Source organism: Pelecanus crispus, chromosome Z, assembly GCF_030463565.1.
Source record: "Pelecanus crispus isolate bPelCri1 chromosome Z, bPelCri1.pri, whole genome shotgun sequence".
Lineage (NCBI taxonomy): Eukaryota > Metazoa > Chordata > Aves > Pelecaniformes > Pelecanidae > Pelecanus > Pelecanus crispus.
This window is the reverse complement of record NC_134676.1, coordinates 50,010,688-50,027,236: the sequence shown is the minus strand read 5'-3', so window position 1 is coordinate 50,027,236 and position 16,549 is coordinate 50,010,688. Positions and strand designations below refer to the sequence as shown.

General features: G+C 36.6%; 1 protein-coding gene across 1 annotated transcript in view; it reads left to right on the top strand.

The window, feature by feature from the left end:
- The window catches only part of AUH (AU RNA binding methylglutaconyl-CoA hydratase), a 115,735-nt gene that overhangs the window by 28,980 nt on the left and 70,206 nt on the right, over positions 1 to 16,549 (top strand). The window contains exon 4 of the mRNA XM_075726626.1: positions 9,106 to 9,192. Coding sequence (XP_075582741.1) covers positions 9,106 to 9,192 — 87 coding nt within the window. The remainder of the gene's footprint in view (positions 1 to 9,105; positions 9,193 to 16,549) is intronic.

Sequence of the window (16,549 nt, the reverse complement as noted above, 5' to 3'; positions counted from 1 at the left end):
GATCTTTATAGTGTGCTGATTTTCTAAGAATTTTCTGCATCTGAAAAATTCAGTTCTGAATACTTGCATATAACTTTTGGAGTTCTCTATTCCCTTTCATATGAGAGGATATTTGGCACTTGCTTAATATTTTGTGCTATGTTACTGACTTCTTTACCATTGTGGTTTTTGTTTCCTACCTAATTTGTTTAAATCGCTAAAGTGCAGGGTTGTTTTTTTTTTTTAATCCCAGTATGAAATGCAGTAAAATGCAAAGATCCAAGTCATACTTGCCACGTAAAAGTGGTGATCCTGTCAGTTTAATTTTAAATTAAAAAATAAATATAAAGGAAGCATTTAAGTGTGAGAAGATATAAGAGTTTGGATAAAACTGTGTGGAGACTGAGGCTAAATGTCATGGGATTCCTTCGTCATTGAAAAGTTTTGAGGTACTCTATAGCATAGGTTAAGTTAATGTGAATCATAGATTTTTATCTATCCTTAAGGAATAAGAAAACAAAACAAAAGGGTTATGAAAAGCTATGTTTTGCCAATAATACCTTGTTCTCTTAGAGATTAATCTTTGAGGAAATGATCTTTTAATTTAAATTTTACCTGTTACATGCACATATTTGATTTAAACTTTAAAATACGAAATCTCAGAGGACAGAAAAGGCAGAGGGTAAGTTGTATTGCTCTGTGAGTAAGATCTATCTTTTCAGTAGTAGTGATAAAGGAAGCTGATCCTCAGAAGCAAATAGCTAGCAGTTCTTTGTTTAGTAGGTATTTCAGTAATATTTTTTCCCTTTCTCTTTATCCTTAACTTTCAGATCTCTCATACCTCACAACTAAAACCCATGATTCTTGATGAAATGATGTGTCATTTCTTAATGTTCTGAATTAGTAACTGAGTTACGAGTATTGATAGAGTCAATTTGAATATAAAATCTTGAAAATATTTATGAATACACTGGAGCATATTCAGCATATTTTATTTTCTGTGTTCTGTAGCTTTTAAACATTTAGATTTGAATATTCCTTTTTATTCTTATAAAAAGAAAGGAAAAAAAGCTTTCTTCCTGTCTTTTAATCTCTCAAATATCCATTATATATTTTTGGATGAGATGTGTATTCGTCTTACCCTTGGAAAATGAGACAGACTCCCAAAGAGTAGTACAGAAATATTGCTGAGATATGTCTAGGATGGAAGAAGCTCAGCTGGAGCTCGAATTAGCAAAATGCATCGAGAAAAACAAGAAAAACTCCTGTAGGTAAGTTAGTACCAAGCAGAAGTTCAAGGAAAATGGAGGTCCACTGCTGCATGGGACTGGCAGCTTGATAATGCATGACACAGAAGAGGTGGAAGTACTCCATTTTCTCTTTGCCTTGGTCTGCAGTGGGAAAGGTCAGCTCCCAAGTCTCTGTGCCAAGAAGTGACAATGAAGTAAACAACAAACCACTGACAGTAGAGGAGGACTGAGTTAAGGTCTATCTCTACCAGTTGGACATGTACATATGAACAGGATCTGATGGGATGCATCTGAGTTGGTGCACTGCAGAGCCACCATCTATCATATTTGAAAGGTCATTGAAGACCTAAGTGATTGGAAAAGGGCAAATATTAGACCCATCTGCAAAAACAAAAATTTGGGAAACTACGGACAAGTCAGTCTCACTTCAGTCTCTGGGAAAATTATGGAACAAGTGTTTGTGGAAGTTGCAGAGCCACCATCTATCATATTTGAAAGGTTGTTGAAGACCTAAGTGATTGGAAAAGGGCAAATATTACACCCATCTGCAAAAACGAAAATTTGGGAAACTACGGACAAGTCAGTCTCACTTCAGTCTCTGGGAAAATTATGGAAGAAGTGTTTGTGGAAGTTGTTTCCTGAAAGACAGGAAAGTGGCTGGGAAAACCCAACTCAGATTTAGTAAGGGTAAATTGTGCTTGACCAACCTGATTGCCTTCTGTGCTGAAACCACTTGCTCTGTGGATGAGAGAAGAGTTATGGATGCTATCTACCTTGACTTTAACAAGGCATTTGACATGTTTTCTGCTAGCATCCCTGTAGACAAGTTGGTAAGATACAGTCTGGACACAGAGACTGTGAAAGGTGGCTCAACTGCCAAGATCAAAGGATGATGTAACGTTAATTGCTTAAAGTCAAACTGCCAGCTGGCACAAGTGGAGTTCCTTGAGGGTCGATCCTGGCTCTGCTAGTACTATTCAATATCTTTGTAAATGTTCTAATGGTAGGATTGAAACCGCACTGAGTTTGCAGCTGACTTCAGGGTGGAAGGAGAGGTAGGTATGTGGGAAGGGGGAACCACCATTCAAAGACATTTCAACAGGCTGGAAAATTGGGCCAACAAGAATTGCATGACGTTTAACAAAAATAAATACGTAGTCCTGCACCTGGAATGGAATAATCTTAAGTGATATAACAGGCTGGGCTGGGCTGTAGCTCTGCTGCAAAGGACCCAGGGGTTCTGGGGGACAGCAAGCTTAACATGAGCTAGCAGTGTACCATGGCAGTAAAGGCGGCAAATGGTGTCCTGGACTGCATCAGGAAGAGAACCATCAGCAGATCAAGGCATTATTCTGGAGTCAATACGTGCTTATTCTATTTGGCACTTAGTAGGCCAGCCGAAGGTGATTAGCAGGTTGGAGATTTTGCTGAGCGGGGGAGATAACTGGTCTTCCTGTGCCTGGTAGATACAGAGAAAAGTACCCTATTTGTGAGGATGTATACGGTGACAGAAGAGGCAGTGGGCACAAGTTGCTTTAGGAGAATTCCATCCAGATAAAATAAATAAATTCTTCATTGTGAGAAGATTAATTAAGAGTTAAACATGGGAATGGTTTTCCCAGAGAAGTGGTGGAATCTCCCTTGCCAGCAGTATTAAAGACTTGAAAGGACCCTGGATAACATAATCTAGGGCTGTGCCTTTGATGGAAGGTTGGACTGGTAATCTCCACAGATTTCTTCCAGTCTAGATTTTTCTGTTATTCTACCAAATAGGTGATAATCTTTTTTGTTACTTTACAAAAGATGGTCCAGAATAGTTAATTAATATTTATGAAGCATTCTGTCTGTTCTTAATTGATCAGACTGGACTAATTTTTATTCAAGAATACAATCAGTAGTAGCTCTAATGGGTAGTGATTGATTGGCTGAGTATTGGGTCTGCCTGGGCTGGGAGGTGCAATGGAATTCTTACTGGAATGTATGTGTATTTCGTCTGCAAAGCATAAAAATTCTTACTGGAATGTATGTGTATTTCGTCTGCAAAGCATAAAATGTTTTTTCTTTCACACAGGCAAGAGATTTCAGTAGTGGTTGACTGTGTTTTGTACTGTGATTTGTCGAGTGTATAGCTTTACACACAGAAAAATGGTAGTTGAAAGCAAAATAAAAATTATTAATCTACGTGGGACATCAAATTTAAATTATGCTTTTGTGGGTTTTTTAAAAGGATTTTTAAGGATATTAGTGTGTATCCATTGGCAGAATAATATTCATAACTGATTTATTACTGTGGTGTATATATTTAACAAACAGTAATTCTATTTAAATAAAGTTTTGCTCACCTTAGACTTAACTCTGTCTCTAAATAAATATATTTGTTTCATGAGGTATTGCAGTTTCTGTTCAAAATTGGGAATTAAGTTGTCCTGAATAGATTTCAGGATGTAAAAGCTTTATTGCTGAAAGTATTGGAAATTTGGAGAAAAAATTGTTGGTAAACCTTTCTAAGTTTGAATGTAAGTTGTCTATAGTGTTCTCCTCAAATATGTATGTACAGCTCCCTCTTGGGGTATTGCTAACTGCATAAAAGCTGATTTGGGTTCTGCTAATGGTTTCAGCTGCACTTTCATTTCTTGCTGTGGCTTCTCTAGGAGATGCACACATCTGCCTTTGAGGAAAGATATTCACATGTACCCTAATGGGTGGGGTTTTTTTTTTTTTGCTGTAGTTATAAGTTAATCTATAAGGTATGTCAAAGTTGGCCATTTGCCTCAGTATTTTAGTTCAGTATCTTAAGTATATATTTTTCTGTGTGGAGAAGGAGGCGTATTAATTCACACTCTGCTTAATTATCATAGAATCATAGAATGCTTTGGGTTGGAAGGGACCTTTAGAGGTCATCTAACCCCCCTGTAGTGAGCAGGGACAGCTTTAACTACATCGGGTTGCTCAGAGCCCCAGCCAACCTGCCTTGAATGTTGCCAGGCATGGAGCCTCCCCTACCTCTCTGGGCAACCTGTTCCAGTGTTTCACCACCCTCATTGTAAAACATTTCTTCCTTATGTCTAGTCTAAATCTACTCTTCTTTAGCTTAAATCCATTATTCCTTGTCCTGTCACAACAGGCCTTGCTAAAAAGATTGTCCCCATCCTTCCTGTAGGCCCCCTTTAAGTACTGAAAGGCTGCACTAAGGTCTCCTCGCAGCCTTCTCTTCTCCAGGCTGAACAACCCCAACTCTCTCAGCCTGGCCTCATAGGAGAGGTGCTCCAGCCCTCGGATCATTTTTGTGGCCCTCTTCTGGATGCGCTCCAACGGGTCCATGTCCTTCTTGTGCTTTGTGTGGAAACAAGCTCTGGGTACATAGCTGTTCTTAACCTTTTAACTGGTGAGGCAGTGCATTTTTTGTATTCCTAGTTGAAATCATTGTAAGTTTTCTTCATAAATTCCTTAACCTGTTCCCTTGGGTTATTAAACACATTACAGGTGGTGCTTCTGTGCTTTGCAGTTTTCAGTGTTCCTAGTTCTTGCCAACAAGGTACAGAGGAATTGGATAGAGCATGCAAAAGAGTATCTTCTGATACCCTCGGATGTCACTTCCTTATTGAAATTCTGGTGTGCTTATACAAAGATGTTGGAACAGATTTTTCAAACGCAACACTTACCTTTTCAACAGTATATAAATTCTGTTTAGAAAGTGTGTGAAAATATCCAAATAAGGCAAGAGGCATGGGGTCAGAGTAATCACTGTAAAACTTGGTTTCTTTTGGTGTATTCTCTAAGTTAAATAGCCATCCTTGTCATATAGAAGTGTAGGCGGAAAAATTCTGGTGAATGACAGCAATATGCCTATCTTGCTGGACTGCTGTTGGCTTTCTCAAGTAAACATTTTCTCTGGCATCGTGAAATGCAAGTCAGGCACATGCTGCTAAAACTCTCTAGACTGATGGTGTAAACCAGGCAACCGTTGCGTAGCAAAATGTTTAAAAACATACAGAGTTAATTGATTACCTGAGGGTTTTTATACCTATGGGAAGTAAGGTAAAAAATAACTAACCTTTCTATGTTATTTTGGTATTGGAGGAGGGAAATAAGAAAGTGATGAATCAAAATCAAACAGAGATTTTCTTCTGGATTGACAAAGCTCAGTAGAAGTGTAGGTAGTATTTAAAACAGCATACCTCTTCCTCAATAGTTTCAAGAGTTCATCTGCGAATGCCAGTTTAAGTACTTGCTGCTCAGCAGACCTCCAAAAGACTGCTGTTTGTGCTAGTATTTTGCAAACAGGACTGTTCATTGGAAGTCTGCAGGGGAGTTCTCTTCTACTGGTTTGCTTCATAAATTTGGAAGTGATGCTTCTGTGAATTAAGTTGTTTCAAGAAGAGTTTCCTAACAAGTGGAGAGTACCTGTCTGAATCGTAATGTAGCTGTAGGAGGGAGGGGCTGATTTGCAGTCAATGTAATCTTTCACTGTTGCACTTCTCTTTTGTCCTATACTAACAGCTACTAATATGAAAACTGCACTGCAGTGTCTTTAAAAGGGAACTCATGAAGTGCTGGGAGCAGAGAGGTGAGAACTGGGGAGCATGACCCCTAGTATCACAGTTACTTTTGACTAGCTTTTGCTACGTTCCTGAGCGGATGAGATTCAGTCAGTGGGACAAAGCATTGAGATGCCAGAAAGTGTAATACAGAGAAAACAATGATTCATGCTTCAGTACAAACCGGATGGATGTGGGGACGTAATTACAGTGTACAATCAAATCTGCAACAGTTAGCTTGCCTCAGCTCACTGGTAGCTCAGGTTCCCCCTTTCTTACATGTCTGGGTAGAAGGGCTTAGAGGGCCCTGTGTTCAGTGTGGTGTAGAGTCATGGACCCACAGTGCAGCCCCTGGAGTCTGTTGGGAGTGGATGTGGGGAAACAGATAGGCCAAACGTGTCCGCAGATTTCAGCTGTGGCCCATGGGAAAGTTGCAGAGGTTCGTTTTGAGAGAGTTTTTGTGGTTTGAAAAGCTTAGCTACTTTGTTGCTCTCAGCAGTTGAGCAAATACTATTTTCAGATACTTTAAAGTAGTAAACTTGGGGTGAGAGGAGGGATCTTTGATTTCAGTAGCTGAGAGAGAAGTTGTCTCTGGTTGAACCTGCAGTCTCTTTGATGGCTGTCTACAGAAACTTAACCTTTCCTACTTCTGACTTGAGAAAAGATTTCGAAGAAACATGTGAATAGTTCTCTGCCATATGGGTCAAGGAATTCTTCAAGAATTCTTTGATCAATGGTTGAATCTTATAACAGGAACAAAAGTACTAAGTCAGTGGCAGTTCCATCTCCTGTGAAACAGAGGATGCCAAGGCACGTGTTCTGTTGGAGTGCAGTGAATGGTTTCTGCCTAAAAGTCCTCTCTCTCTGAAAAAGCTTCAGTTACTATTATTGTGCTTTGGAGGGCTAAAATAGGAAAGGGTTAGGAAAAGAACTTTTTCCATTTGCTTGACAGTTATGAGGGAGAAATACTTAAAAAGGGAAATGTAAGATTATAGAAGTTGGTTAAGGCACTAAGACTAGCTATTATACTAGAACTTTTTTTACAGTACTCAATTAATTTTAAATTGGTAGCTACCTTTTAATCCATTCCTACAAAAGTTGTTGTTGAAAATTTAATAGATTTCTGTAAATATCTTAAAGGAAATGTATATTCTAAATGAAGGAAGAAGTCTGCAGTTTGTGTATGTTTTGTTTTAGAAGGGTTGGGTTTTTTTGGGTTGAGTCCATTTTTTTAATGAGTCTGAATAAGTCAAAACCTAAAAATTTCCTTAGTCTTATCTTGACAGTAGATTTTCTAAACAGTAATACTAGAGGTATTTTTTAGGTTCAGTGCCTGTTTTTGAAGTTTTCTTTATGTGCTTTTCAAGGGTTTGCCCAGTGAGCGGGATTTCAATGTGTGGAAGTTTTGGGTCAGATTGCACAGCTATGCAGTTTTCTTGTTCCTAAAGCACACAGTTTCTTGTTCTTATATAGGCAGTGATTTGGACAGAGTTGTAGAAGCTAGACCAAGACATTAACTGATATCACAGAAGTGATATTTTTTCATTTGCACACTTGCTGATACGACTTTTAAAGCAGATTTTGTCATCACGTTTTATAAAGCTCCTTTTAGCTAGAGAACCCTATGCATAAATGCATTGTGAAAGTTGTTTGCAGTTTTATATGATTTAGAGTTCTATCCAGATTTACAGATGCAAATTTTGTTTGCCTTTCAGATTCCTGGCAAGATTTCTGTAAGCATTGTTTGTGAATTACTAAGGTAGCAATTGCAATTTTGCTGCAGTGCAGACTTGGCCACAATAATTCCTGTTTTATACTGCCTGCTCAACTGGCCTGTCATACTGTCTTCAGTTGGGGCATATGCTCGAAGGTTGTTTGGAAGCTTTTGGCAAGGTGTCTGACAGTGTAAATTAAACTTTACATTATTTAGCAGGAAACATGCAAATGCAGTCAGGACTGACGCTTCATTGTTTTTGTATTGACATGCGTAGAAGCAGAATAAAAGTCTTAGTGAAGTGAGGAGCTTTGCTATGATGGAAGTAGAAGGGGAGATGTAGAGCTGCTTTATTGGGCATGTTACCTTAAAACAGCAGCTGGATGTCTATCAGGAAATTGGGATACTGATTTTCACAGAGCTAGACTCCAGTTGTGAACAACAAAAGCATACGTAAAACTGTGTTTGATGAAGAGGGTCAAGAGGAGCTAGCATGAGTTAAGTCCAGAAAGTTAAAAGGGGGAGCCTATGACTGCTTAATTTAAAATTCAGAATTGCAGTCTTAGTTTAATCTGAGTCCTATGCGTTTTCCTGAATGGACAGTGTTTTGATTCTTAGGGCAGAGAAACATAAAACTGGTTTTGCATTGGTTATATGCCTTGTTTAGTCTTTTCAGACTTATGTCGAGAGACTAACTTAATAGGTTCATTTTCACCAAATGGAAAAAAAATACACACTAAATTGCAGTGGGAATGTTGTGCTTGTTTGGAGACTATATGTGTATATGCAGATTTTGTCTTTTTCATGTATTCTTCCTCTATAAGATGGACTTCGTGTCCTACTCTGTATTTAGGTATTATTATTACTGTCTGTTTCTCTTTTTCTTTACACATTCATGAGAGAAAATGTTGGGTTTGCATATCAGTGAATTTTTAAAAACACATTTTTTGTAAACATCCTTAGTTACAGAGTGCTTTTTAAACAGAATTATTTTCATTTATTCATTAAGAAATAGATTAAAAATTTCAAGTTTTACCATTTTTTGGAACAACAAAAAAAATGGTATGTAACTTGTTCAAAAATACATTTCAGTAAAGTGAGTTGAAAAATGGTACTAGGTCCACTGTAGCATTTTTTATTTAGATAAATGTAGTCTGTTAATGCAAAAGCATGTACCCTAGGTATTTCATGACCTACTAATAAAAGAATGACAAAAGCACAATATGAAAAACACATATTTATCAGACTTTGTGACACAGTTGGGAAAATAAAAGTGTATGTCAGATGAAATACTAGCATAAATGCTATTGTTCATAAACTATTTTAATATGAGAAGAAGAAACATCACTGAGAAGAATATACTTAGTGAAAAATCTGGTGGTGGGTAATTTGATTTTTTTGGTTTGGTTGGGGTTTTTTTTTGTTTGTTGGTTGGTTTGTTTTTCCTTGATAAACAGTCCGTGTTTTCCTTGAAATCTGTGGAAATTGAATGTGACCAATTTGAACTATCCTTGTCTCAAAGTAAATTTAAATTTTCTTGGAATACAGGAATATTTTACTTTTGAAATTCTATTTACAGTACTGTATACAGCTTGCTAACATGTGTGTGAAATGTCACTTACAGGTGCTGACCTTAAAGAAAGAGCAAAAATGCACTCAAGTGAAGTTAGTTCTTTTGTCTCAAAAGCAAGAGCAACTGTTAATGAAATGGGTATGTAACCTTTCCTTGAACAATATTATTTTAACTGTAACCTGAGAAGGGTTAGATCAGAGGAATGGCATAAATGTGCATGGTTAATTCTTAACAGGTAGTAGGATATCCACAACTATTTATATTGATAGGTACAAATCATGGTGCATTATTTCTTTTAAAATGTTCCTAATCAAGTTGGACGTCTTTTTTAGAATGCTAGAAAAAGCTAAATCTCAGCTGAAATAAAGGTGATTTGCCCTGCTGTCTTCATAAAGGGTGGATTGTTCTGTGACATCCAAGTACTTTACAATTCAATTATTACTATTGTATTATTGTGGTTGGTATAATTAATATAGTCTTTAATACCTTTTAGAAACATGTTAAGCATCAGCTGTTGATAGAAAGTTAGCTACCAAGGCCTTCTAAAATTTTGTTTGATATGCACTTGTTCTGGTGTAGTAAAACCTGTTAATCGTTGAGGGTTTTAATGGACTTGTACTAGTTTTTAAGGATAGTAAATTCTCTGTAAATTTTGCATTATGAATTCACCACCAAATTGTTATGTTTCTACATCTCTGCTGATCAGTTTTAATATACTTGTTTTTCAACAGCTCATTGCCGATACGTTTTGTCAAAGAGAAGTCAAGCGCACCAAGTTTGAAGCAATTAATTTTATACATTTGATTTATATGTGCAACCTATTTTGGCACAAAACTCTGATGAATAAATCCTTTCTCAGAGAATGGTTTTAGATGCATTTCCTTAATAACATAGGGTCAGATCTTGGTTTGGCAGAACGTTATGAATGGAAACCAGTATGTTTTTGCAGGTAAATGACAGACTACTGAAGAATGAGTCTTTGATTAGGTGTTTCATGGAGATACTTGTGTCCTTGAATTAATGTCTTGTCTTTGAAGTGAAGCAGATCCTCAAGGCTCTTTAAATAAATAAAACCAGTAAAATGTCTAGAAGTGAATAGATCACTGATCTATGAGCTGATCCTTTATTTCATGCTGGCGTTTGTCCTTTTATTGGAATGCCAAGAAAGAGGCAACAAGTTGTTCCATTTAGTTACTGTGTAAGATTTTTGGGAGGCTTCCTTAGCTCCAAGTAATAATTTTTCAGCCTTTCTTGGACTGAAGTTGCTGGAAGTATTTTCTGATTTGCTATTAATGTTTAAATAGGGGCAACTGGCTTTAAGATTTTCCTGTGATCAGGAAATACTTTTTAAAATTTGTTTATTTTTAATTTTTTAAGTGAGAAAATTCCTAAAGTCTAAAAAAATATTTGGATTAGGCATTCTGCACTGAATGACTGGAAAATATACACAGTGATTTGATTCTTTGTTTTGCTTCAGAGTTGAAAAGACTTTAAGACAAATGTTTGATTGTCTTCGACTTCATTAAGGTTCCTGTGAGAGTGTTTAACTACTGAATATGTAAGCAAATTTTCAGTGTTATCTAAAAGGTTTACAGTGGATCATTATGCTAACAGTGAATTATTTGAAGTTTAGGAAACCAGTATGAGTGCTTTCATTCATTGATCTCTAGTCTCTTTCTCAAGAAAGAAGCATGAAGTTATGAGTAAGTGAAATTAATATTTGAGAATCTAGGTCACTGAAGTACCTAGATAGGAAAGTTTGTGAGGATATGTAGTAACAGCAATTAGACAAGCTGCAGGTTGGAAAAGAGAAAGAATTTGAACATAGCCCTTACCTGATATTGTAGCAAAACTTTTGCTTAGGTTGGTTGGTTGTCTGTCTCTCCTCCCCCTTCTTACCCTCTTTCTTCCCCTTCTCCCTCACTCATTACTCCTTCCCTCCATTCTGCCATTTCTGCTTTAAAACACTAAACAAAACAGTCACTAGAAGGTTCTTTAATGGTTACGTGATATTTGGCCATCTCCCAGTTCATTTTTTGGAAGGCTTTTTTACAGGATTAGAGAAGAATATTGAGATAACGCTTCTAATGTTATTGGTCGATTTTCATATCATATATGTTTGGAGATGCATACTATACAATTAGTTTTTATTTTTCAGTCACATGATGTATTCCCACTATATACATATTTGAGGCACTATTGGTTTTGAACACATTATGCCAACAGTAGATGTATTTATAGGATGGATCTAACATTTTCTGAAGGGTCTTTGCAGAGCAATTTAAAATGTGGTTGCCTGCATCAGGAACTGGTACAGAATATAAAAAAGTGGATTTTATAAATGAGATTAGGTTAGATGGGTGCACAAGGCATCATGTTGTGGGGTGCCTTTATGAATAGAAGTGAACGTTGATTTTGTAACAAGTCAGAGGTTCTCAGTTCTTCTTTTTTTTCTTCTGAAGAAATGATCTGGCATTATAGAATGTAATTTTTGTAGAACTAGTGGGACATTGTATTTGCATTTGATTACTGCAATGAATTTGTATATTGAAAATAATAATGGTATTTTTCCTGCCCAGCAACAACCAGAATGTTTTGAGATGGTTAAAAAGGGGAAACAATTTTCAAATTATTATTTGCCACTGCAGAATGCTATATAGTCAGGGAACAATATTTCCAGTCTCCCACTTTGTTCTTTTTCTATCCAAGTTTAATGCTGTAATCTCATTTAAAATGTGTTCTACTTTTTGCTTTTCAGAAATAGGTCATGTTTTGATAATTGCGTTTGTGTTCAGATCTGTGACCTAGTAAGGAGATGCTTCTTTTTAACAATATTTCCAGAAAGAAAACCATTAAGTTATCTTTGTAGACAAAATACACAAAAGGTTAATTACCTCTTGAACAACTGGATAAACTTTGCTTTTTCGAATTGACATGCTTTGGCTTTCTTTAGTGCCTGTCAATTTAATTGCATTTAAAATCCTTACGCTAGTGGTTTTGTAAAAAGCTGTAGTATCATTTTGGAATACAGCTACAGAAGAGAATTTTCTGGAAATTAAAAGCATACTGCACTTGTTTTTATGGGATTAATTTATAACTTCTTGCTAAATTTGGGTGAAGTATTAAGACTGCAGTAAATATCACTTGGTATAAAAATAAGCACTTAAAAAAAGAGCTGAAAAAATTGTACTGAGCCGTTTGTTGCAGTTCTTAGAGCTTTAAGTTGAGGGGGGAGAAAAATCAAAACAGCCTCTATTTTTAGCAGTGGTTGCTTTTGCTAAAATTACACGAGAATTGTGGGGATTTATTTGAGGTTTTTTTTGTTTGTTTGGGTGGTTTTTTTGTTTGTTTGGTTGGTTTTTTTTAATAGTAGGAATTATAAGACTACTTGTCCATTACTATATTCTGCCTTGAGGCTCTTTGTTACTGACGTAAGGCTGGATTTACCCTCAAAAAACTAGCAGAGAAAAGCATTAATAGATCTCTTGCAGCCATGCACAACAAAACAGGCCTGACTAAATGAAATCAAATGTTACTGGCTCCCAGAAACCTTGTTTTTTGACGGTTTGGGGGGAAAAAAAAAAGCCATCATTGTGGGACAGATCTTCAGCATGTATTTTATGGTATGACTCCCATTAAGTCTGTGTTGTTCTTTATACTATCTATGAAGTCTGGGCTGTGATATTACCATTGTATATATGTTATCTGTTGGGATTTCAGTTGCAAAACAAACTGAAGCTGCATATGGAGCTGAACACAATAACCACTTTCCTCCAGAAAAACACCTTGTTTAACAGAAAGAAAAAGTGAAGCTGCAGAAAGAATTTGAACTTGGCAAATACTTGTAATTGCTTAGAGTGATGTTTGGCCCCAACCTCTAATAAGTGATAAACACCATTGGTTAGCAAAGCTCTTCCAAAGAATGTAGGTCTAAGTACATAAATCCCACAAATGGGGGGGGGGGGGGGGGTGGGGGGGTGGAAATTGGAGACTGACTTTCTTGGTTACTTTTTAAAGTCAAAATTAAAGTGTAGTCAGGCTTGATTTTTATGTCACATTTGGAGGCAAAACACCTTTACTTGTGGCCTGCTGGAAGCTAGATCTGAACTAAGCTAAGGAAGAAATTTTTAATAAAATACTAATTTTACTTGTTTTTTGTTGGACATGTTCCATTCTAACAAACCTTACAGTGCTTTGTTTAAAACATCTGATTAGTTTTGATGCATAAGTTGTGATATAACTTTAATAAGTAGTGATATTTAGTATCTTTGTTTAGACATAATTTTGACAGACGTGATTAGTTTTGACATTGTCCAATTTGAATGAGATCATCCTGAATGAAAGCACCTTGCTGTCAGTTGCTTGCATTTGGGTTTTTTTGGGTGCTTTTTGTTTTATTCAAAGCAGATACAACTCTAAATTTACAGATTTATTTTTTTTTCCTCCCTAGCAATTTTCTGTTATTCTGCCTTCTCTCAGTCATCACCAAACTTTTAATTTACCTAAAAGAGTGCTCTTGTTCATCCTTCAGGAGAACAGTCTCTTCTCCAAAAAGTTCCTTTTTTGATGATTGAAGATCATACATCCTTGGAAATTCTTAGGTTGTGCCACATTATATGCTACATTTTGGGTTTGGATGCAAGCTGTCAACACTTGGTCTCAGAGATCCCAAGAGTGGGATCAGGATTATGTAAGATCCACTTGACTTCTGGTCTGCTAACTGCCACCCCCTCTTGCCATTGTCAAGTCTCAAAAATAGGCAAGAATGATCATTGAACAGGTCAGTGCAGTGCCTGATTTTACTCTTTGAATTTCTGGGGCTTCTGTGGAGCTTTGATTAACATTAAAAATCCTGGTTTAGTAATGAACACTCCAGACCTGATTATGACTCCGAGAAGTCACTGCTTATGTAACATTGACCAAATCCGTAAGTGTTTGCTGGAGGTCTATCTGGGCAGCAAAGATGGAGTGCTCTAGTTTGGAAATCCAGTGAGAACAACTGTGGGTTTCTCTCTTAGGGAAGAGCAGATACAGGCTGTAACTTGAAAAAGCATTCATTGGGAAGCTGAATGAAAGATTGCAGGTAGCCATCAAATTTGAAAAACGTGAAATTTACAGCTACCAGTCCCATGCTTAGCAGCCATCCTTAGGCCTCATGGTCTCCCTGTGTTGCTGACACTGTGAAAGAGATTTTGGCACAGTATTTCTCTTGTGTTATGTTGTTGCCTGTTCAGTTAAGTGTAGAGCATAGCTAATACAGTCCAAGACTGCTAGCATTCTGAACGCATTGCTGAGCTCTTGGTTGTTTTCCAGTAGTAGATTTACTGCTTCTCTTAACATTGAATTAATTTAAGATACCCTTTGACTAAGTATTGTCTGTTTCCTAAATAGACAGTACAGTCCTTGCAGAGCTGAAATCATGGGCTTTGTCCAATAGCATCGGATTGTTTTTAATTAAAAAACACAATGCTAAACTCTGTACCATTATAGAGGCAATGAATGCAGCATTAAACTTCTCTACCAAGAAGTTTATTAGCTATTTATATGACAGCATTGCTTCTACAATTGCTAATACACTTTTTTCCCCCATAATAATACATTTCTAAAAACTGTTATAAAAAAGATGCACAAATGGAGGACCTGAATATTAGGATGAGCTGATCGTTCTTCCTTCTAGATCTGAAGATTAGGGAAGGAGGTAGCTTTGCATTGCTTATTCATTGCTTTGATCCCTGGCACTGCTGTGCAGCCTTGAGAAAAATTAACATTGCCTCAGCTGTAGTTTGGTTCTCCTTCTGGTAGTAATTCCAAATGCTGTTCTGTGAGGAAAGAGACTGTGCTCTGCACATGGCTCTTTAATTTTCCTCCCACAAAAAGTAACTGTACCAAAAGAAGGGTGCTACTTGCTCAAATGGTTTATTGAGATCAACAGAGTCAGTTTGCACACTGACTGGTAAAACAGGCCTCCAGTATGATTTGCTGTCCAAGGCTTCTGTTCCCTCTCTAGGGAGCCACATTGTGTATGTTTGGTGTATTGGGAAACTCTACCCTTTCCTCGCCCTATTCAGGTTTGAAATGGCATGTTTCAATCCCTGAATGAGAAGGAATAGTTTGTTAGCTCTTTTTGCTTTTTCTGTCTCAGTCTCTGGCTCTGTTCCTAGAACCAGTTGGTATTCAAAGGGCAGCAACCTGGCATGGTACCGAAAGTGTTATGCTGCTCTTCTATCGAGAAATCCTAAGTTCATTGCTTGGCCCCAGCATTAGGCTTTGACTTCAGAATAGCATGGCCAAAGTCTTGTATTGAACACAGCTTTTGCCTAGGCATGTGTTCCTTTGATGATATTACCAAGCTAGTTTATAAAAAAAAAATTACTGTGAAATATTAGGGAGTGTTTCCTCTGTAGTGTTCAGTGAATGAGCTCACTGAAACCATTACTTAATATATTAAGCTAATTTAGAAATAGATATTTTAGCACTAGGCTGGGGAATGTAGCTATATGGAATACTGCTGAAAACAGATACAGGAAAAGAATTCTAGAAATGTTCAGCTAAAATGGTCACAGTCTGGGATTTTCTTTGTATTGTGTCAAACAAGAATGCTACTGGTACTAGAGTATGTGTTATCGTCACGTAAATCAAACAAGTAGACAATAAAAAAAATGAAAAACTTGTCCCATTGGATTCTTGTAACTATTAGAGATTATAGTTGTGCTGTTGTTTGAATTTTATTTTGTGTGCTCTCTAAGAAAGAAAAAAACTTACATAGAAGTAGAATGTAGAAATGTAACTGAAATAATTTATCCTTGGCATTATCCTTGTATTTTGTAAATTCAGTGCTTGAAAGTGCTATGCTATTTGAGTAAGTAATAAGTTCTTAAATGTACTTAGTAAGGATCAGAGATATAGTAAATAATTTTCATTTTTCTTATATCCAAAGCTTTTCTTCATTTGAACAGAAAGTAGATTCTGTCATCTAGGGTTTACTTCTTTATTGTTTTACTGAGGGCAGAATAAGACTGCAAGAAGAAACATTAGTAAGTATGAAGAAACCGATCATCAAACTGAATTGTATCACTGAAGATGAATGAAATATCCAAACTATTTTATATAGTACAAAAAGAGAATTATGGGAGAGGTGGCTACAGAAGACTGCAGCTAAAGAGTTTGATTAAGGCACCTCTTTCATTCCCATTAGTTTCCCGGCTTTTGCTCCCATTATCAAGAATATCAAACACACTGTCCCTATTACCTGTCAATAATGAAGTACTGAATAGAAAAATTTAAAATTAAGAATATAATATTCTTATATTAAGTATTTTTTTGGCAATTCAAAAATTTTTTTTCTAGGTCATTTATTAAGACTGAGTGATCACTGGAGGAAACCGGGGAATTAATGGGATTGAGGGAGATGCCTTAAGAAAACCCTTCAGCTACTGTCATAATAAAGGGAAGATGAACTTTACCAGTATCTTTTGCTTAATAATCAACTGTAAGC